Below are 22,382 nucleotides of genomic sequence, written 5' to 3'. Positions count from 1 at the left end.
CAGATTGGCCCATCTGAGCTTTCAGTTTCTCATAGGCAGAGCAGTTTACACCTATCACCGTTTCTAGCCACATGGGGCCCATAGGCAGGCTGGTGGAACTGATAAATATGTTAGAAAACCTAAAAGTAACATTTTCATGCCATGGGACATTTAAAATGTTCTCGCTACCTCAGGGCGACGTCATGTCACGTTTCTACAAAAGTTGAAATTGGTCTATATTTTTGGCGCATGCCGCTGCAGTTTTCAGCTCCCCATGTGGCCACCACGGGCCAGCGGCCACCACGGGCCAGGCCTAAACGCACTGCCGTTATTGACCCTGAGTGAACGCAGACTAATTAATCTAAATATGTCAAAGTTATTGGGAAGGTGATGCAACAGCAAGGGCTATGGGGTGTTAAAATGGTTTATCCCCTTAGCAGCATGAATGAGATCAGGATATTTTGACCTGTGGATGGCGCAGTAAGAAAGTTCTTGGGTGTGGTCCCTGTGTGTCACCAAAAATGTTAACATCTAATCCTCTAGGCATTATGAACAACCGGAGCACATTTTGTGGAAATCCTACAATTAGTTTCAGAAACACCTTGTGTTGAGTTTAATTTTGACCCGATGAATCCTCCTCTGTGCATCAAACGCACTGGACATTAATAATCCAGAGATCTTGTTCTAAAGTCATCCAAAAGAGATGAATGGATAAAGGGGTGGATCAACATCACCATTAAGAGGGAGAAATCTGAAAGAACTTTTAATTAAAAGGTGATATAATTAAAAAGACAAGTAAAACAGGTAAAATAAATGTACAAGCATGTATTTTCTCTTATTTCAACCACATTATTTTCACCAGAATCCAATACTTAAATGCAATAACCTCCAAAAATTTTATGATGAATCATGAGATCATATTGGTGAGTGAATCCCCCTTTCCCACGAGCATGATGACCTCATCCTCTCTATGGGGTTATTTATTAATGCTTCAGGCTTGTGGTAAATTCACAGTGCAACTCTCCAGGTGGGACTTGTGGTTTTTCCTTCACAATGAATACTGGGGGGGGAGGGGTTGACATCATCACTGAATAGGCAGCAGTGATGGGAGCTGTGAACATGAAGCAAGTTGTTTTAGTGAATAGGGCTACAGGAAATATTCTCCTTTTGAGCAAACAGCTTACATGCCGTGGCCAATAATGTAAAGAAGGCTTTTACTTATCTGAGGAAAATTGAGAGATGGTTAGTCACAGAAATTCCAGATCAGCATATGCAGTAGGAGTCACACAAAGAGGACATTGGCAGCTTGACATACTGTGCCACTTCATGTATTAACTTGTTTGTATGGACACATTCTCTTCAGAGGAGGTACACAATATCCTGAACATCCTCACTCTGGATTAACAGCAACCTGATGGCTCATGCCTTTCTGCCATGGGATAGGAATGGTTTTAAAAGGGAATCAAAAACGGAAGCTAAAGGAAAGGCCGCTGTATATAATCTTGAGGGGAATAAGATTTTCATTTTCTTCTTAAGATCTTTATTTTGGACAATCTAAAGAAATAGAGATTGGTAGCTATAAGCAGATGGCAGGAGATGTAATGGAGAGGAAGTGGGAAAAGACAAGAGAGCTGAACCTCGTTTTCAACCAGGTTGACTCAGAATCCTCAACCTCTCCAAAAAGCACTGCCCCACAGCTACAACCCCTTCAACATGCTGTTGGAAATAACAGTATTGTTGGTCAATAATGTAAAAGATGTAATGATGTAAAGTTAATAGTTGTTCAAAGCACTACATTCTGGCTACTTGAACCACAAGAACCCTCCCTCCACCATTGGCAAATTGAGACATAGTTTCCTGAATTTCAAAAGAATGGGTTTATCCAAGTGTCCAAACAAAAGGCGCTTCTGCTTAACATGAAGTGCCACGAACATTTTGGAGGGACTGATTTCCATTTTAGACATAATATTTTGGATGAGAATTTTAACAATTTCCAAACGTGCAAGATCAGGTTGAGTAACACAAGATTGACTTTATTAGATGTGCCACTAGTAGGCCATCAAATGCTTATGGGACATACATTAATAGTCTCCATTGCAAAAGTAAAAGCTGATCATTGTAAAAAATAAATGCAAAAAAAAAGGTTTTTCCATATGGGGGAGATGCTGGTGCCTACTTTTAGTAAGACACCTCCCTTAAAGAGAGTGGAGAGTGGATGAGGTCACACCTCGATCAGTTCATAATACACACCGAGGACACTTATGCACACAAGTACACAAACACACACAATATACAGCATACACCACCGATACTATTACATTATTGTTGGACACAGAATATGAAGTGACTGACGACTACAAGACAATAGAAGACAGTGAAACTGCTCAAACACATGGTGAGCTGTAAAGCACTAATGGAAGAAGTGCACATAATCTCTCTGAAAAACAGGAAGCTCACAGTTACTTTTCCCATTATTTCATTATGATGTGAACAGCTGACTCAGCTGGCCCACATCTGCACAAGTTCTAGAACAGAAGCCATATTATGAGCCTAAAGCAACTATGTTGCACTATGGTTCTTATTTGCTATCTTCTCCTTTTTACCACAACCAAGACAAATGACACACATTTTGGTGACTCAGTCATACAGTCTTTCTGTGACTGCATGTCAGGGGAAAAATGACACTTAACTTTTGGTTAGCCTTGGACTGATGGGTGACAAAATGGAACGAGTTTAAATATAGCAGACAATAAATATGGACTGTGACACCATCCTCTGGCAACTACAGGGATAGACACACATGGGTTTTGAAGAAATGCCAAATGAGTTTCATGTCTTTTAAGCAGGTTTATCTCAAAGAAAATATTGTGCGTGAATTTTTATCTACAAAACCTGCGTACTGTAGATACAACCTAACTCATGAGGAGTACAGGCGACAAAATAATAATGGTTACCACTTTTTCTTTACATCCATTATCTTTTTTGCTGCATTTGGACTGTTGAGATATGGGTGGCATGCGGGCCAGCTGAGTCAGTTTTCCCCAGAAATATGTAAATGTAGAAACGGGTATCATTATGACAAAAACATGAGGAAGATAAGATATGATGTGGATTAAGTGAAAATGTAAATGTATTTATTGGGTACGTATGTGTAAACTTTATCAATGACAGACATTTCCTGCTACTTTCTTTTGCTTTTACAATTACATGCTGCTCATTCCAATATTCCATCAACACATGCTCAAACTAATCTAAATTTTATTTAGAGCCAGCATAGTAGGTGGCTTCACATTTTATAAACATGTTTTACTCTTTCCTCAAGTCTTTTGCTATGTTGCTTACTTTAAAATGCAAAATGTCTTCACAGCCACAGTGCCTTCGAAATGAGGCAGCTTTCTCCTATTTGAATGTTTTCACATGCATCCTACTGGGATTGCAGGATTTATTTTTTTCACATCTTTTGTGTGCAGAGTGTCTCTGTATTCTGTACTAACCCAGCTCAAGAACTGGTGTGTACACTTTTGCCAAACCATAAAAAAAGTCTTATCTTACCAGATAGAGGAGAAAGGTGTGCAAGCCAGTCCCAAGGCCTACTGAGGACAAGATGCCAAGGCCTACCCAGTAGGCACACCATAGGAACCTCCTCTCCAGGTAATTAACATACTTCAGTGAAGACAGCAAAAAAAAACACAAAAACAGATTAGAAGGCGAAGGACACAGGACTGGCACATTGAATTATGTTTTTTGTGATCAATTTATTTTTTTTAATTTTATATTCAGAAAACACAGAATAGGAAACGTAATATTCACGAACAGTTACAAACAACACACTGAGATATGTTACGTTTGTTTAAAAAAAAGGCAATTAATTAGTTAATTACAGTTTGAGTCTTTCATTGAATTTGTTTATAATAGAATGCTCCAATGTACGCATATTTAATATGTTTTGGTTAAGAGCTCTTGTCATTGTTATGATTATGGCCAAACAAATAACTTTTTATTATTATTTTTTATTAATGTCATCTGTTTTTAACATTTTTTTCATCATTGTATACATTCGGTTGAAATTACACTTTAATATTACAAATGTAAGTACTGTAGGAAAATGTTAGTTCTATATTGAAGTTTGGCTGTGTTTTAACTGAACTGTAATGAACCACTGCACAGAGGAATTTGTAAACATAACTTTCAACCAACCTGTATGATCAAGGGTTACTTGACAACAAACCTCCCTATCTCTCAACATAAGACTTCTTCTGGTAGTGTTTTAAGGTGAATAAAGAGTGACTTATCTTTAACCTTTAACCAGCCTGTTGATAGAGGAATGGGGTTGTTGATTATTAACATCAATAAAAAAACAAAATCAGTCAATCCTTACTTGTTGGTGAGCTCCCTCAGTGGAGTAGGCAATGGACAACAAAGAACATAACACCAAAACTAAGAACACTGTGCCTCGTCGTTGCCAAAGCCTGAACAGGAAGACAAGCAAACAAAATCTGTTTTACCAGCTGGTGAAAAATACAGAGTCACACAAAAAACAATTACAACTTAAAGTCACAAGCATGAGCAAGGACAAACATCCTGGCAAACATAGTGCAATAATAAAGGCAAACTAGAAAAACCTGTTTAACTTCTTACCTAAAAGTCCATTCGTTTAGCTTGACAAGGGTCTCCAGGAAGAAATAATGTAGTGTGGTGACGGGCCTCCTCCATACCACCAGAGACAAGCGGTCCTCCTTATCTTTTTGGCGCCTCTCCCTTACTGAAGAGTCTGAATAACAAACGGTATTGAAATCACCCTCAAATACTGTAATACTTGTATCTATTGCATTCTGTTGAACTGGTAACGCTAAAAACATGATACATGTGGCATTAACAAATCTGTTTCTGCTTCTTATTCTATTGTCGGCCAAGTTGTTTGCACCTTTGAAAACGTTAAGTAATGTAAGTAAAGTTTTTATGACTTTTTCAAACCATGTGGTGGTAGCTATCGTTCTGTCATCAGCTACAACACACAAGCTAAACTTTTCTTTTTAACTCTATTGTGTCAATATGCATTGTTAGCCCAGTTCGTATTTTCAACCTCTTAACACAGTTCCTAAACTGTTTACATTTTGTTGTGCATCACTAAAACAAAAAGCACAGTGCATAGATATTACTGTCATAGTGTGCATCTATATGTAGCTATACATTCGGTCATACATGCCGATACATTCCCCTTACATGTGCACAAACATACTCATAACCAAGAGTAAGGAGAGAAAAATAAATGAATGTACACACACACACACACACACACACACACACACACACACACACACACACACACACACACACACACACAACAAACTAAACTTTAGAGATGAGTGTTAACTTTTCTACTGTGAGTTTACCAACCTGTCGACTTGCCATTCTGTTTGTCTTTGGCTCCTGCACGTTTCTGTGGCTGTTCACAGCTTGCTCCATTGGCTGCCATGTCGACCAAGAATTTAGCAGGTCAGGCCGTCTAGAAGGAAAGAGAATGACAAGTTGGTGTCTCTCGTTCAACAGCGCTCTCCCCGCTGTTGTGTCGCTTCCTACTGACCAAGAGAATATGACATTCGCTGTGGCACTCTCATGAAATCCTAATCAGCGATTCTTAAGCAATACTATATCGGATTGTAATGAGAATATTTAATCCACACACAACTGACATTTAAATAGCATGACAATTACAAAAAGAACATCGTACAAAGCGATACAACGAAAATATGACTGTGACTGCCTCACGACAACAGTCTTTCTGTAGGTCAATCTGTAACAAGATATGAGGCCAAATGCGTGCACATCCTTCTCCAAATGCTAACCGGTTAGCCAAAATGCTAACGGATAATAGGGACGTAGGCAGTTCCTGCATCAAAAAAGGGTTTTGTATCAACGAGTTGCCTTACTTGTGGAGAGATATATAAAATGCTCCTTGTCGTTGTGCTGTTATATTATTGACAAAACATACGCTAAAGAGAAGGAAACGAGAGCGATGTTTGTTAAAATCAAATGACACTAGGACCTCTTTCCTGTCCTCTTCACCCGGAAACAAACGTTGGACGTGTGTAAGTAAAACATTTTTTTTTCTACTAGCAAGTTTGTTGTTGGCTTGGTATGGAGAAATAATCAATTGTATAAACGTGGAAGCACACATACAACACTTTAAAAAATAAATAAATAAATAAAATAAAATAAAATAAAAAAATATATATAAACGTGTGTATATCCTCACACACACACATATATGTACTTATATACATAGCCTTTTCTTACCATAAAATGCGATTAATTTAATTTAACCAGTCTATAGATTCAACAATAGACTGTACATAATATTAAGTCTATGGATTTAACCATAGGCAGGTAAGGATTTAACTCATAAAATAGATGCTTTTATTGTGAAAATGAAATGAAGACGTATTTCCGTAAATTGTGTTTTATGGTCCAATCGGAGGTTGCCAAATTTGCCAACAAAGTGAGGCAACACTCTGAGTAAATTTATACCGTGACCCATGTAACAGTATTTGTCTTAAATCAGATGGCATTGCCCCTAAGTCAGTTGTTCAGTCCCAGTATTTGCTTTTAAGTCCACCAAGGGTCAGAAACAGTAATGTGTGCTTGAAGGATCTCTCCTTTTAAACCCTTACCTCACAAGTCCGCAATTCTGCAGACGGTACAGTGGGGCTCGAAAGTTTGGGCACCCCAGGTAAAAATTTGTATTAATGTGCATAAAGAAGCCAAGAAAAGTTGGAAAAATCTTCAAAATGCACCAAATGACAGATTTGACATTCATGTGTCAAAAAAAGTTAGATTTTATTTCCACCATGTACACTTTCAAAATAACAAAACAAAAAAATGGCGTCTGCAAAAGTTTGGGCACCCTGCAGAGTTTCTAGCATGCACCGCCCCCTTTGGAAAACTGAGACCTGACAGTGTCATGGATTGTTCTCAGTCATCGTCTGGAAAGACCAGGTGATGTCAATCTTAAGGTTTTAAATGACGAGACTCATCTGACCTTGCCCCAACAATCAGCACCATGGGTTCTTCTAAGCAGTTGTCTAGAAAACTGAAACTAAAAATAATTGATGCTCACAAAGCAGGAGAAGGCTATAAGAAGATAGCAAAGCTTTTTCAGATGCCAATATCCTCTGTTCGGAATGTAATTAAGAAATGGCAGTCATCAGGAACAGTGGAAGTTAAAGCAAGATCTGGAAAACCAAGAAAAAAAACAGACAGAACAGCTCGCAGAATTGAGAGAAAAGCAAGTCAAAACCCACGTTCCATCCAGAAAGACCTGGCAGACACTGGAGTTGTGGTACACCATTCCACTATAAAGAGATACTTGTACAAATATGGTCTTCATGGAAGAGTCATCAGAAAAGAACCTCTTCTACGTCCACACCACAAAAATCTGTGTTTGAAGCTTGCAAATGAACAAATAGACAAACCTGATGCATTGTGGAAACAAGTTCTGTGGACCGATGGGGTTAAAATAGAACTTTTTGGCCGGAATGAGCAAAGGTACGTTCGGAAAAGAAAGGGCACAGAATTAAATGAAAAGAACCTCTGTCCAACTGTTAATCATGGGGGGACCAATCATGCTTTGGGGTTTTATAGCAGACAGTGGCACAAGGAATATTTTACGAGTAGAAGAAAATATGGATTCAATAAAATGTCAGCACATTTTGGACGCTAACTTGATGATCTGTAAAATCTGAAGTTAAAGAGAGGATGGCTTCTACAAATGGGTAATGATTCTAAACACACCTCAAAATCCACGGTGGATTACATCAAGTGGCGTAAACTGAAGGTTTTGCCATGGCCTTCACAATCTCCTGACCTCAACATACATTTAAAATCTATGGATAGATCTTAAAAGAGCAGTGCGTGACAGACAGCCCAGAAATCTCAAAGAACTGAAGACTTTTGGAAGGAAGAATGGGCGAAGATACCTCAAACAAGAATTGAAAGACTTTTGGTAAGTGTAAATGATGAAAATAAAATCCAACTTTTTGTGACATATACAAATGTTTAATCTGTCATTTGATGTCTTTGAGATTTTTCCATCTTTTCTTGGCTTCTTAATGCACACTAATACAAATTTTTACCTGGGGTGCCCACAACTTTGAGCTCCACTGTATATAGGCCATTATTATATTCAGAGAGTGAGCAACAAACACTCAAATCATTAAGCTACACACATTGCATATAATCATTGCACTTCCATGACCAAAGAAAGCAGTGTACACTACAGTGAGGAAAGACACACACAAGGCTGTTTCTTTGTTTTATTACAACATTGAATAAAGCCTGAGTATGCAATTTATCAAGTTGCAGCCATTTTGTCTAATCTAACAAAGAACAAATATACATGAAAAAACACATTTGCCATAAAATATAATCTTCAAATTGAAAAACTAAAACCAGTGGGAGCTCTTCATTCAGTTTTACTAAAAAGTACTAGACATAATTCCAAAACCTATTTTTACTACCAACCGATCAGTCAGTGTTATCTGGATTTATCAAACTAGAGTCAAATATTGACCAGGAAAATGCTTTGATTCACTCATTTTATCAACATGCACACATTATATTAGTTTTTATTGTAGTACTAAACAATGATGATATAAACAGAAGTGAGCATGGGGATAAAAAAAACAAACAAATACATCAAAGTGCCATGGTTGCTCTACTGCCACTGCATCTGATTGTATGCAGATCCCTCACACCGGAAATTCATCAATCAAATCAAAGTCCCTTATTGGCTGAAGAAGACACTACAGCTTATAAGGTCTTGGGCAAGGTTACTAAACAGGAAACATACACACTTGTTCAACAGATGGCTTTTTCTATTCCTGGATAGTAACCTTAGTAGGTAGTGATAAGGTCCTTTTCTGTTGGTGTTTCCATTTTCACTCGTCGTAGTGAAGTGAAGACAGGAACTTATCCACATCCAAGTCATGGGGAAAGCAATCTGCAAGTTTCTTCCTTTCCTGCAGATTTAAACCGAAAGTCAGAATTACAAGACAAAAACATGTATCAAAATTCCCATTCATTAAATGGCAATGAGGTAGCATAAAAAGGATGCTCATTACACACCAAAACACAAGGGTTGGATGGTATAGTTTTTATGAAAGGGGCAAAGAAAAAAATCGATTCCATGTTTTTAATGATTGAATGTCATTTTTCAATCCAAAATATCAAACATTACCTTGTTATAGTTTTTCACATATGAAGACTTGCAGCTTTCCTTTGTCATATTTGATAGAAAACTGCATATCTTTGGGGTTATTACAAAATAGGCAATTTGAAGACGTCACCTTGGGCTTTTAGCGACTATACATTTTTTAATTTTTGACTGTTTCCTGACAATTTAAAGACCAAAACAATTAATTGAAAAAATAATCTGCTAGGTGATATGGAGAAAATCAAATCAAATATCACAATATTTTCGACAAAATACATTGACATCAAGGAGATATTTTAGGTTTGACAATTGGTGCTTTCACAAATTATTTACACAATGCGACTTTTGATAAATAATCATCAGTAATGTGGATATATGACTAAGTGGGTAAAGGCAAATAATAGAACAGCTAGAACAGTCTGGTAAATTCAGACGATTTTTTAATTTTACTGTATTGCAGCCTTTAAAACCAGGAAAACAAAACACTTGTGCCATTGTAAGATATCTAAAATCTAAGACGATATCTAACCTCATCTACTGATGTCAATGGATTGCCAAGCCTTAATCTGTAATGTACATAGTTCTTAGTTACAGCTCTACATCTAACTTCATGTGAAAACAGAATAATGCTGATAAAGCTGAACTTAAAGCTGTCTGTTATAGAAAACAGGGATGGCTTTAACACCATACATTTTAAATATATGCCTACTGAATGGCAAATCCTTGTCTTGTACTCACCCGGTCTGTCTTTTTGCTGGGAGATTGTTTTGACTTTTTCTTTGAAGGCGGGCTGGCTGTGGGAGAAGGCGGTTTGCGTTTTTTAGAACTCTTTGAGCTTGCGGGCAAACTTTCTAATACTTCCTCTTGACGCAAACTGTCCTTAAGTGGAGTGCCTGTCCTGGCAATGGCAGCACGTGAAAGAATCATAAGTGTGTGAGCAGCCATGTTAATACTGTTTTCACTGCCAGCCTCACTGGCTGGGCTGCAGGTGGGGACATCCGGGGTATTGGGGGGCATTAGATGCTTGGGAGTCCCCTCTCCGTCTCTACATTTCTTCTGTCGGGAGGGAGTCCTGGGACGTTCAGCTGACTCCTCCTGGTTACGGCCAGGCCCGGGGGTCCGGGGAACACTATGGTCTGAACTGCCTGCTCCAGGCCTCCTGGTGGGGGTAGAAGGAGAGCTGAGCCCCTGGATGTCCTGCAGCATCTCAGCTGCCTGTTTAGCCAGAGAGCTGGTCTTTGAGGGGGCTTTTGTAGCTTTGGACTGAGGATTAGATGCAGGCTGTGTGACAGCTGGAGGGCTAAAGTCTCTTAATGTTGAGGATGAGGGTGTTGAATGTTGTTCTTGCAAGCTACCCTTAATTTCATTCTCCTTGTTAGCGGTAACATTTGGCATCTCCTGAGAGGGAGTTCTCTTTTCTGTACGCCCCTCACATGATTTAACAGGAGATTTATCTGCAGGTTCTTTCCTGCAGCTCTCCTCTTTGTCCTTTCTTGTCCCTGATTTCAGTGCAGAATCAGAGGACAATGACTTAGAAGTATGAGAATCCTTAGCTTTTGCTCCATTACCATCCTTATGATTGTGTTTCCTGTCAATAGATTTTCTTCCTAATTCTGATTTTTTCAAAGTCTCAAGCTGTGAGGAATCAACCCTGCTGGTACTTGCACTTTGAGACTCTTCGTTATGGGTGCTATGATCTTGTTTGCGAGAGTTCTTTTTGAGAGGATCTTTCTGGTGCTGTTGTGAAGGCATGGCCTTTTCTGCCTCCTTCATGAAGCCTCCTCCAGTCTGGGGATTGGCTGAGCATCTGACAGTCTCTATCCTCCTCTTGGGCTTGTTGCCACCCAAGATAGTAGGTTTTCTTCGAGCCACTGACTGTGTATCATCTTTCTCAGACTGCTGGACAGATTGTGATGTAGATGCGTTCGTAGCTGGAGGTTTGGTGGTTCTTGTTGTTTTAGCAGTTTGTGGTTGAACATCTGCAGTAGAGTCAAAACATAAAATTCTCTTATGTCTAGCACCCTTTGCCGTATCCTGCCGGCCTGTGTTTTTAGCCATCACAGGTAGAACTAACTTACCAACCAGGTTTGGCTCAGTGCCTGGAATTCAAAAAAATAATGTCAGGGAAATAAGGCAGTGATATTAAAACATAAAGCAGATTAACACAAAGGACATCCTTTGGTAACAAGGTAAAAAGGATAGTTCATTTTCAGTCATTATATACTGTTAGCTAGCAATGCTCCAAGTTAGCTTGTAACTTACCAGCAGGTGTAGACCATTTTATTGCCATTGTGGGAGACTTGGGCTTTACATCTTCTGACTGATGTACCAGTACTGGGTTTGGTATGGCAACAAGCTGTAAATATAACAATGTTGATAAGTTCTATTGTTCTGGATATCACTAAAAGTCTTCAACCCCTTGATGCAGCAATGTTCATTTTACCACACACACTACAAAACAATACAGTCTTGGATTGATTAGAAAACATCCTAACAATTTTGCAATCTTGCTTTGTCCTGAGGAAACAGGCCATGGCATCTTTAACATTTTAAGTGTTTATTACTTCGGAAGGATAAATGTTTAGTAGATTGTATGGTAATTTGCTAAATAAGCAAAAAGGCGTCTTGTGTTTACATTTAAATTTTGTCCTTATAGGTGACCCAATGGTTAGCACTGCCATTATCCTTTTAAAAAATGGTAAGAAAGGAAATACTTTTTTCACTACTGCAGATGAAGGTATGTTACCTGATTGGACACCATCTGGACCTTGCCCAGAGTATTCTGCCCCATGACAGAAACAGGAAGCATCATGGGCTTAACAGGTGATGGTAGGATGAATGTTGACCCTGCACAAAAAATATAGATAATTCTAATGGGCTTGACAGACAGTAGGTAATGAACAAAGAAACTAAACATGCCACCCCCCTGCATCAGGGACAACACACAATAGATGATGGAAATTCCATTGATACAAGGCTTATACATGTCAGCTCAGAGAAGAAAGTCCAAAACAACAAAATAAACTTCACTAGACCATAATGTTTTCATGAATTTTCGGTATTAAATGTGGATGAGCACCAAATTATGGATTGCTTAATAGGAACAGAACTCATTATCATATGTTCACAAATGTGGCAGAAGCATCATTGTCTTTCCTTTGTCAAGCCCAAAGTCCCTCATGGAGAAGAGTTCCCCGTTCACAGTAAGTTAAGAACACTACAAATTTGACGAAACAAAAATGAAGAACCAAACATCAAAATCGGCAACTACAAAAATCAAACCCAGATAGTGACTGTAGTCTCTTACCGGTGGAGTAGCCTCGAGAGCGAGTCTGTGTAGTCACCCCATACTGGCTGGCAGGCAAAGGCTGTCCCTTTGAGACACCAGCTGACAGTAGCACCTGTCTAGTTTGAGCATCTGTAGTCTGGGGTTCATTTACAAGGAAATAGCTGGCAGTGGCTCCTTGGAGGGCAGGATTAGAAGTGTCCAGGGGTAGTTGAATTATGTAGTTTGGCTGGGCCTGTGATGTCCCTGTTAATGGGGATGCAACTACAGCCCCAGCCTTACAGCTGAGAGGACTAGCATTTGCCTCTGCGCATTGTAATCCACTAACTGCCTGTGCGGCCTCATCCAAGTTGGCCTTTGGTGTGCTGGGGCCTCCCCCAGAGGACTTAGCTGGAGAGGAAAGATATATGGTGGGTATCTTGTCTCTGGAAATGCTAGAAATTGCCTGATTCAAGGTTGTGTCACTGGAAGAATCCTCATCCTGGTTATCGCTGATGATGATCTTTAGAGAAACTATATTACTGGAATCTGCTGCAGCCTTGCTTGGGGTGGTGGGGTTGGTGGTTGGAGGATTAGGTGCTGCACCAACTGGGGCACAAGACGGCGGGGAGGATGCAGGTGAGACAGGTGATGAGGCAGGTGTAGCCGTAAGCGTTGCAGAGGTAGAAGCAGATGTGGGTGAGATAGGTGTTGCTGTGACTGGTGTAGCAGTGGATGTAGATGAAGGCAAGGCAGGCACAACTGTAACTGTGGAACTGCTAGAAGAAGATGTGCAAGAGGCAGATTCAGGTGTTACTGAGAGAGTAGACCCTGGTTGAGTGTTTATTCCATTGCTTGGAATTGACATATGAGGTAGGTCAGCAGTCGGCATGGGAGTGTTGATTAGTTCAACTTGTAAAGGAAACAAAAAAACAGGGGGGGCTGTCGCAGGTTGCACTTCAGATCCTTGTGCAAATGAAGGAGAGGGAAGAATGTTTGATTCACTGGGGGAAGTTGTGATGGGGGTGCTGTTGTTTGTGGCAGGCTCCTGATTGTCTATACTGTCTAAAGGAGGGGGAGGTGTATTCAAAGGTTCATCAATATCCATTGGTGTTACAAAAACACTGTTATTTAGAAGTGAGGCCTTTTCTTTTCTGTTTGAGTCCACTGCAGCAGATGAGACATCTTGGTGCTCCCATTGATTTACTAACAATTTGGCTAAACTGTTTTCAATTCTGGATGCTTTGACGCTGGGGCCAAGTACAGCCTTCTTTAACAAGGTGGGAGCAGTAGACTTTCTGGTCTTACGCTCTTGTCCAGCTCTCATCTTCAATGTCATTGATGTTGTAGCCTTAGTATCTCTGTGTGTAGTGCCTGAAAAAATTAAAATAAAATATAGAATGAGTATTCTGTCCCCATATGTGTATTTTTGCAGCTCTGTATTCATTAGGGGTATACTTTTAAGTCAAAAATCTACATCCACAATTAGTATTTGACACAAAACCAACAATTTCTCTGTATAAAGTGTATGGTATAGCAGTCATCAACAAACTGTGGTGAGTCTGCAAACTTTTGTTAAGATTGAGTTTTTCCTGCTCTCAACATGCACTAACAACAAGTGCAAAGCTGTGTTAAGATCTTAAAAAGAAAAATGTATAATGTGTGTGTGTGTGTGTGTTTAAACTGGAAAAGTCATTGACTTTTGACACCAAAATATTTATTAATTGATTTAGTGAACCACTGTCAGCCTGCTTGCTCCTCTGCCTTCCAGTGTGGCCATTCAAAACAATTGTAAAGATTTTTGCAGTAGTCTGACAACATGTTGGAAGAACAATTTCTGTTCAAGCCTAACCAAATCCTACCCCCTTTTCACCCTCCTTCAGACTTTTCACAATAAATAAATCTGACAGTATGCAGTTTCTTTTAATAAAACATGAAGCTTTCCAAACTTTAAATTCAAGAAACCTGCCTTGACCTGTGTGAGATAGACAGATAGTCAAAGGTGACATCTGTGTGTTTTCTGAGAGCCTACTATTGTATGATGCTGTGTTCCATTTAACTCAATAGTCGGAGGTTGGAACTGGTAATTACGTCACACCAGAGTTGGCCCTGTTGCAATTACAAGTCGGAAAAACAGGGGTAGATGGACTTGCTAGCTAGGTTAGCAATAACAGTTGAAAATATACATTTTGTGGTATTTTGTGTGTGCAAACACTGTAGTCACACAAGTCCACAAATGCAGATGGACAGTACTTTGTGTACGCTGATTAAATTAGACACAAATAAGACAAAGAAGCTGAAAACAGTATATCCATACAGCTTTCACTACTGTTGATGCTCAGAGCAGCAATGTTGGATTGTGATGTTGGGATTGGTGAGGTTCTCCTGTCTTTCTGAGAGGGAAATCTGACTTCCCAGTTCAATTGGAACACACAATTAGATTGTAAGAATACCTGGATCATCACTCTGAAGGGGTACAACTGTAGATGAAGGTCCAGCAGTGTCACTCTTTTCTGGACTACTGCTAATATCTCCCTCCCCTGGATCGCCATCAGTGAATCTGGTTTTATCTGCAAACACATTATAAAAAGTCTGTTTTGCAATAACTTTCTATTTATTACCTAATTAAAAAGAAGTAATTATAAAGTACTCTTTAGATGAAAAAAAGCAAAGTAGGTCATAGTTACTGTAATCAAAGAGCTCAAAGAGGGCGTGAAATGCTGGGTCGGACTCTGTTTGCTCCAGAATGTCATGGATGGCATCGTCACTCATGTGGATTTCCCCCTGTACCAAAGGATAATGTCAGAAAGTAATGCAACGACATACAGGAAAATGTGAGTGATCACTATAATTATTCACGAGGAACATAATGAGGAAAAAAAAGGCAATCATACTGTTATGATATTAGAATTTTGACTGTTTTAGCACCTGTAATCCCAGGATTTCATCTATAGACTGGTCTGCCTCCACTGTATTGGAAGGGGCCTTAGATGCTTGGGGCGTTGGCTCACTGTTATTAGAGATGAAACAGAGAAGAAAGTAGTACAGCCATGTTATAACATGCTTGCAGCAATGTCACAACTTTGAATCCCAGGGACAAAATTCTAAATCATCTATCACAACAACTTAATATTTACGCAGTGAGGCAATGCAGAGGTCCGACTCAACACTTACTTGGCGAGGATTTTGTTGATGTTTTCAGCGAGCTTCTCTTGTAACGATCTGTCCCCCAATATCTTGTCACGTGCATTTTGTATCACAAGTTGCTGTGGAGATTAGCATGTGTTGTGAAGTCACCAAATGTTTGAAATGTATTGCTTTTAGGAATACAGAAAGATAATGTTGAAAATTCTTAGGCCACCTACTATTTTGGCTAAAACCAGCTCTATCACGTTAAAAGTTCAGTGTTAAAGCCTTATTGCTCTCTGTCCGGAGCATCCTGTTATTCACATACTTAATCAAAACACATTTATTTTAGGTGTCAATCAAACGGTGACAATCTAAAAGGTAATTAAGCCCTAATTTGCTGCACAAGATGGTCCAAAATCGTTGTACGAGTGAAAACGTTTGTCTGTTCAAATTGTCTTGGTCTTAAGAAAACTCAACAACTAACATACATATTTACTTACAGGAAAGTTCTCATCGGCTGCCTCTTCAGGTTGGGATTCTGCACTGGGATCACTGACGGTCATCGCGCATCTGCCAGGGGCACTCAAACCACTCTGAGCACCCCCTCTCTTCCTGGGGGTGTCCCTAAAGGCAGCAGAAAAGATTACAAAAAAAGCGAGCATGGACAAAACAAAAGTGCACTATAAAATTCAGTCTTATACAGAAACACCACAAACTGAAGCCTCAACCTAACAGGCCAATCAACATTTATCACGGTGGAGATTTTTGGACTTTAATAGCAATCACAGTGTTTCCTTTAGCATTTCTTTTAGCAGTGGGGGCATGTCTGTCCAAACAACATCCCCCGGAGCTATTCGTTTAATAGTCAACTTGGAAGAAAGCGAACGTTTTGACAATAAAACTACCTCAACACAACAGTATGTGGAGTTAAACTGGATGGGCCCAATAACCTCTGATTAGTTCTACTTGTTATTAAATTGCAATGTGATCGGCAGCCAATGGGGGGTGCATTATGCGTCTGCCCCATTTCTGACACTGTGGTGGCAGAAATTTTGCCATGGCGGGCCGCCACAATAAAATCAACATAAACGGAAACACTGAAGCACATGTATGACAATTAACAATAAGGATAGTGTTGTTCTAGTGAAGTGTCCCAGTAAGTCAGATCAGTGACAGTGAGCCAGCATGTACAAAAAATTTACCCTGAAACTAAGCAGCTAATTTAGATTTAGCTGTCATTATTTTTATTTACCTTAATGTTATGACACATCAATGCGTCTTCTGCAAAAAAGGCCTATTTATTAAAGTCTACTTTGCTTCAGTTCTGCACCGTGAAAACAGCATTGTTTAGCCAATGGAGGTTAGGAGGACAAGAGATTCCGTCTTTAATGCTCTCTTCTTAACGGTTTATGAACATTGACTGCAATTTAGCAATAATAATCATCCTTACCATTTCCGTCTTCCAGGAGACATTGGACCTGGGTTTAGCCGATGTTCTGAAACAACTATTTGTATAGGTGAATCTCCTGTTTGGGCACATATGTCACACATACAAAAGCAGTTTTTTATGATTGATATTAGCTTGCAAGCATGACAAAATACAAGCTAATAGAGCTCTGCTGCTTTCAAGAGCCCTACACAAAATTAAGAAAAACAAAGAAACTTTTTCAAGCAATCTCAAAAAACATAAGATAACTTTAGTTCAAATAAAAATACTTAATACAGTAGAACACGACATGGTTTCTTTTAGCATCTAAACTGTATTAAACCAGCACAGGATAAAATAAAATTCAACAAGAAATGTGAAAACAAAACACCACCTCCTTCTAAACGGTCACATCAACTATTCTGTAAATAAAACAACAAATATAGAAAGTATTGGATGTTTTGTGATACTGACTTGTCGTATTTAGTGATTGATTGACATCCAGGATCTGCTGGTGTGTGCCACTGCCGGTAACTGGTCGGGTGTGCGTGGCAGTGTAGCTCACAGGAGTTGAGTGGCCGAGCATGCTGTGGGAGATGTGTGCAGGGCTGATGATGGAGCTCGTTTCAGAAACTGATGAGCAAACAACACCACTAGCTGAAGCCACAGTCAAGACCCGCTGTCGAGCCATGTTTGCCACTCCAATGCGTGAACGTGCTGCAATGAACAGAGGCTGATAAATAAAAAGCCTACATACAAACCCTAAGCAAACACAGCACTCAGACAACCAAATTCATACAGTATTTATGGTTATATATCAAATCAGCAGTTGATGCTTATTATTTGCACACTCAATGTATTACCAAATTGTTTCCCGCATTTGCCAATTTAGCTGATCAGTTGGATGTTATATGTTGATGTTAGAGGCTCCAGTATATAACAATGTAAAAGATAGCACTATAATCACAATAAGCTTCTGATTAGGGAAGCCATTTTTCAGCCAGAAAGATTTTTCCAATATGTACAGCTACTTATGTTGTGAATTTATCATCCTAACAGAATATACAATTACACTTTCAACTGCTTTTCCACATATACTTTTGAAAGGTACAAATTATCACAAATATCTTGATGGCTGAGTCAAATATACTTGGGTATGTATTAATAAAAAATTATGAGAGACACTGCAGTAGCAATGAGCAAAAACACCCACAAATATTAAATTGAAATAGAAAAACTAATAACAGACGTACTTCTTTGACTTGCTGATAGAGCGGGGGAATTCTGCAATGACCTGAGGCAAGACAAGGCAAGTTTATTTGTGAAACACGTATTTCAGCAACCAGGCAATTCCGACTTAAGTTAAAGATGTAGAAACATAATGGAACACTATCAGTGACTAGTGTCAGCTGAGTTTAGATCGTGGTCAGTTTCATGTTAAAACGGTTGCAGAGATTTAGAGGGGGAAATTTGAAGCTCATTACTTGATCTGGTTAAGTGTGAAATCCAGCTTTTTCCACAACGAAGTCATCATGGCAGGAACCTCATGACAAGACTCTGCTAAAAAACAACACAAGCAGGATACATAAATAAGAATATATAAACATTAAATGGTAGCTACATTTTGTAATGGGAACAATGTCAGATAAGCTCACCTTTTGTTTTGGCAGACACATACTCATTTAAGATGGTTGTTAGGCCTTTCCCAAAGATAGACTATGTGGGAAAAACACAATGAATCACAGATGTACGTTATCTGTATGAACATGACATTCACTTAACAGTTTGTGAGAGAGGCTTTCAGAGACAAAAGGCACACTTACAAATACACAAGCAGGAATAGTCCCATCTTCTGTGGTGTGTTCTGCATACTCTTTCAGGTTTTGGCTCTCAAGAATGAAAGTTCGGCTTGTAGCGGACAGTCCCTCTTCTTGAAGGTACCCTGGAGAAAGACATTTACCAACAACCAGTAAGAGGCCCACCAAAGCTCAAACGGCAAAAGTAACGTTATAACGCGAACACTAAGGTACAGCTAACGTTACAGCTTTGCTTCGTCCGACAACACTAGCTAGCTAGCTAGACTTACCCAAAACAAGCCGGGCGACGTCGGACGGTAGCAACATGGTTGCCTGTTGGTTTGATATAAAGATTGAAGAGTTAGCTAACGTTAGGTAGCTCCATGTTCAGGAAAAGTCTCATAAAGCCGTTAGACAGCGGCTAATTAAAAACCGTTCGAGGAATTATTGTGAAGGGGACGTCCGTCGCTTACTCAAAAGGCGGGGAACTCAAGCGCGTAACCCGGAAGTTTCAAAATAAATCTGCCGACTGGAATATTGGTAGCTGTAGTCCAATCCGAAACGTCAAACTCCACTACACCCTATAGGCTGCTTTAAACATATATATGCGTGTAGTAGATCTTGCATATATTATACATGCTATGTATCACTTTAATAATATTTCGCCCGACTAAACAATACGTTTGTTTTATTGTTGGGATCAAAGTTGTCGGACACCCTCGGTTCTACCCATGACCAGGAAGTGATATGGCCTTTAGGCTGCTGATGCTGGGGCGGGAATTTCCTGCGTGGTCTGCGTGTAAGTACGTGCGTGTCTGTTAATGCACGTCAAGATGGCAAAGTTGTCAGCAGCACAACAGCAGCAAACTACTCTAGCAACGTAGCACCTCAGTTTACATTCTGCACCTGCATACGTGACAGCTCTGTATCTACAATCAGTACAGCCATCAGAGGTCAGTGAACAGAGAGCGTTTGAATGGACGTTCGTGAATCAAATTCAAAACTGGTCTCGCAATGTTGTGTTGCCAAAGTAGCTCGTCTACCAGGCCAGACTTAATATAGAGTGGTTTAGGTTAACTGTATTTTATTTTTCATCTCATGTCAAGTTTGTCAGGAGTGCTTTGGAGAAGAGAGCTAGCTATGCTACTGTAAGTCACTTCAGTGTATGCATAATGTGGACGAATGACAACATCCTCTCTTGTCAGGATATCCTGCCCTGGCAGGTAGAATAGTCTGATGTACATTGATGAAAGGTGCGGACTTATCAACTGCTAAGCACAATGAGTCTGGCTCTTCATGAACTCCTGGTCTGCTGCAAGGGGCTGGAGAATGATAAAGCTACAGAGAGGAAGGTAATCACACCTGCATATAAACAATGAAATTGGATGCATTGCACTAAGCCAACCAGGAGGTGCAGTGTAAATCCTATACTTTGATATCTATCTTCTCTTCCTGCCTCCAGAAAGAAGCTGAACGCTTCAGACGACTCATTCGAACTCCTGAGGTTGTGCAGGAGTTGGATCGGACATCCGGACCTAAAGCTAAAGGCTCCAAGCAACTCACATGGGATGCTGTTTTCAGGTAATCTGAATTTGCGATTTTTCTGTGAGATTTTTGTGCACACTGTGCAGCTGTGGTGTTAATTCATTGTACCTTGCAAGCCAGGACAATATTACTTCATTTCCATCTGATCAGTTAAGTTTCACTTTTGTTTCTTTGCCTCACAAATGAATACTAGATGACTTTTGGGAACCTTGCTGTGCTTACTGGAATCAAACAGAAAGTTGACATACTGTTGTTAACCACACAGTAAATAAGATTGTTTTTTTATTTTAGAATTTCTAATTTATTCCAACTTGTCCCTCAAGAATCTGTTCTTATTCCATGTTTTGGAAGATACCTGTAAATTGTGTTTATGCAAGTGTTTTAGTTGTTTTGGGTTCAGTTATCTTTTAGAGGCAATAGCTTGACAAATAAGCACTTTCTATTCTGTTTTTCCCCATGTCAGATTTCTGCAGCGTTATGTCCAGAAGGAGACAGAAAGCATGCAATCAAGCAAATCTGTCACGGCAGCTACGCTGGCCACACGGAAAAAGAAGATGGCTGAAATGTGCAGCTTGATCAAATACTTCATTCGCTACGCAAACAAACGTAAGGACCCTGTCTTCGCGAGATCCATTAGTGGTTTATAATACAAATAGTTAAGGTGAAATGATTGTTATATAACAAGGGTGTTTTGTTCTACATTTAAGTTAATAACGTTCTCTACCTCACTTGACTCATTTATCTGATTAGAAAACAGCAAAACATTCTGAGCAGTTAAACATATTGTTGGGATTACAGTTACAGTTTGTCTTTCTCTCTGCAGGCGGGCCTCGTCTAAAGTGCAGTGAGATGCTGAAACATGTGATGGACGTCCTGCAAAATTCATACAGCTGTTCGGCCTTTGGAGAAGATTATAGCAGCCTTCTTTTAAAGGACATCCTCTCTGTCCGCAAGTACTGGTGTGACATCCCTCCACAGCAGTGGCACAGTTCGTGGGATATTCATTTAAATTACATATATTTTAGATAAATGATTTTTAACAAAATTTCATTAGCACTAATCTTATTTGTTGTTTTGTATTACACAGTGTTATTACTGTTGTCTGATATTGTAATACCAACTAGTTGAATCTGTTTACTGAATCCCCTTTGTTTATATTTGTGATCCTTAGATATTTTGGACTTGTACTGCAACTTGTTCAACACTTCATCCAAGTCCATCAACCGTGTTTTGGTGAGCAGGGTGATCCACACGGTGGTGCAGGGCTGCTGCATGCAGACTGACATCAACAACTCTCTGTTCAGCTTCTTCTCCAAAGCACTGCTAAATGCCAGGTAAAGACTTTAACCCACATTTTAAATTGACTGAATCTGAGAATTCTACTTAACACAATTTTGGTGCTATCTTGAAAATACATCATCATTTATGTGAATATAACGTACACCAGCTAAATAAATAGATTAATAAAGTTCTCTTTTTTGTGATCTTGTTAGGCAGGAGAAACACTTGACTGTTTTGGAGCACCTTGTCTCTGGTCTCAACATCTTCTTGAGATCTGCGGCCATGAACTGTCGGATGAGGGTGTGTCACCTGGGAGAGGAGCTTCTGCCTTCTATACTGTATGTCTGGGCGGATATGAGGCCCAGTGCTGCGCTCAAAGAGGAGATTGTGGAATTCTTTAACCTGCAGATTTGTGTTCATCACCCCAAAGGAGCCAAGACACAAGATACAGGTAGATTGATCTTTTTTTCTTTAAAACAGTTCTGTTCCTAGTGTTGGTAATACATTTGGTTGTCTGTAGTATGGTAGAAAGGCTTTATTGTGGGTTGTGTGTAATTCCATATCCTTGCCACCATCGCACCAAATGCTTGCTCTTGGGGAAATTGTTGTGTCTCTGTAAACTATGAATGTGGTCTAGACCTACTCTATCTGGAAAGTGTCATCAGATATTCTGTTATGATTTGTGACTATGAATAAAATAAAATTGAATATGCAATTTCATTAACTTACTGTGAGTATTTTAATCTTTAA

General features: G+C 39.5%; 3 protein-coding genes across 9 annotated transcripts in view; 1 reads left to right on the top strand and 2 right to left on the bottom strand.

The window, feature by feature from the left end:
• The window catches only part of LOC116673430 (vacuole membrane protein 1), a 15,996-nt gene extending 9,860 nt beyond the window's left edge, over positions 1-6,136 (bottom strand). The window contains exons 1-5 of one of the 4 annotated variants that reach the window (XM_032505776.1): positions 5,910-6,136; positions 5,377-5,485; positions 4,618-4,750; positions 4,358-4,448; positions 3,532-3,642 (exon numbers count right to left, since the gene is read on the bottom strand). In XM_032505776.1, the coding sequence (XP_032361667.1) occupies positions 3,532-3,642; positions 4,358-4,448; positions 4,618-4,750; positions 5,377-5,455 (414 nt within the window). In that variant the 5' untranslated portion in view covers positions 5,456-5,485; positions 5,910-6,136. Of the gene's footprint in view, positions 1-3,531; positions 3,643-4,357; positions 4,449-4,617; positions 4,751-5,376; positions 5,559-5,909 lie in introns of all 4 variants that reach the window. The other 3 variants (XM_032505797.1, XM_032505781.1, XM_032505787.1) reach the window with 3 other exon arrangements.
• A 2,141-nt stretch (positions 6,137-8,277) lies between these two features.
• npat (nuclear protein, ataxia-telangiectasia locus) lies at positions 8,278-19,323 on the bottom strand. 2 transcript variants are annotated; one of them, XM_032503548.1, is made up of 17 exons: positions 19,097-19,323; positions 18,834-18,952; positions 18,666-18,726; positions 18,495-18,570; positions 18,264-18,304; positions 17,485-17,727; positions 17,035-17,110; positions 16,085-16,208; positions 15,630-15,721; positions 15,384-15,465; positions 15,143-15,239; positions 14,909-15,025; positions 12,498-13,829; positions 11,937-12,037; positions 11,453-11,546; positions 9,929-11,289; positions 8,278-8,996 (listed from the first exon to the last, which is right to left on the bottom strand). In XM_032503548.1, the coding sequence occupies exons 1-17, from the start codon at positions 19,131-19,133 to the stop codon at positions 8,916-8,918; spliced, it is 4,134 nt and encodes a 1,377-aa protein (XP_032359439.1). In that variant the 5' UTR covers positions 19,134-19,323; the 3' UTR covers positions 8,278-8,915. The 2 variants fall into 2 exon arrangements, with proteins under 2 accessions (XP_032359439.1, XP_032359446.1); XM_032503555.1 differs by having other exon boundaries at positions 18,495-18,567.
• A 243-nt stretch (positions 19,324-19,566) lies between these two features.
• The window catches only part of atm (ATM serine/threonine kinase), a 26,160-nt gene continuing 23,344 nt past the window's right edge, over positions 19,567-22,382 (top strand). Inside the window, exons 1-7 of one of the 3 annotated variants that reach the window (XM_032503514.1) lie at positions 19,567-19,759; positions 20,012-20,158; positions 20,269-20,387; positions 20,815-20,957; positions 21,175-21,339; positions 21,523-21,685; positions 21,845-22,083. In XM_032503514.1, coding sequence (XP_032359405.1) covers positions 20,087-20,158; positions 20,269-20,387; positions 20,815-20,957; positions 21,175-21,339; positions 21,523-21,685; positions 21,845-22,083 — 901 coding nt within the window. In that variant the 5' untranslated portion in view covers positions 19,567-19,759; positions 20,012-20,086. Of the gene's footprint in view, positions 19,760-19,788; positions 20,159-20,268; positions 20,388-20,814; positions 20,958-21,174; positions 21,340-21,522; positions 21,686-21,844; positions 22,084-22,382 lie in introns of those variants that run through there. The other 2 variants (XM_032503522.1, XM_032503533.1) reach the window with 2 other exon arrangements.

Source organism: Etheostoma spectabile, chromosome 3, assembly GCF_008692095.1.
Source record: "Etheostoma spectabile isolate EspeVRDwgs_2016 chromosome 3, UIUC_Espe_1.0, whole genome shotgun sequence".
In the NCBI taxonomy this organism is placed as follows: Eukaryota; Metazoa; Chordata; class Actinopteri; order Perciformes; family Percidae; genus Etheostoma; species Etheostoma spectabile.
This window is presented reverse-complemented; position numbering and strand designations above follow the sequence as displayed.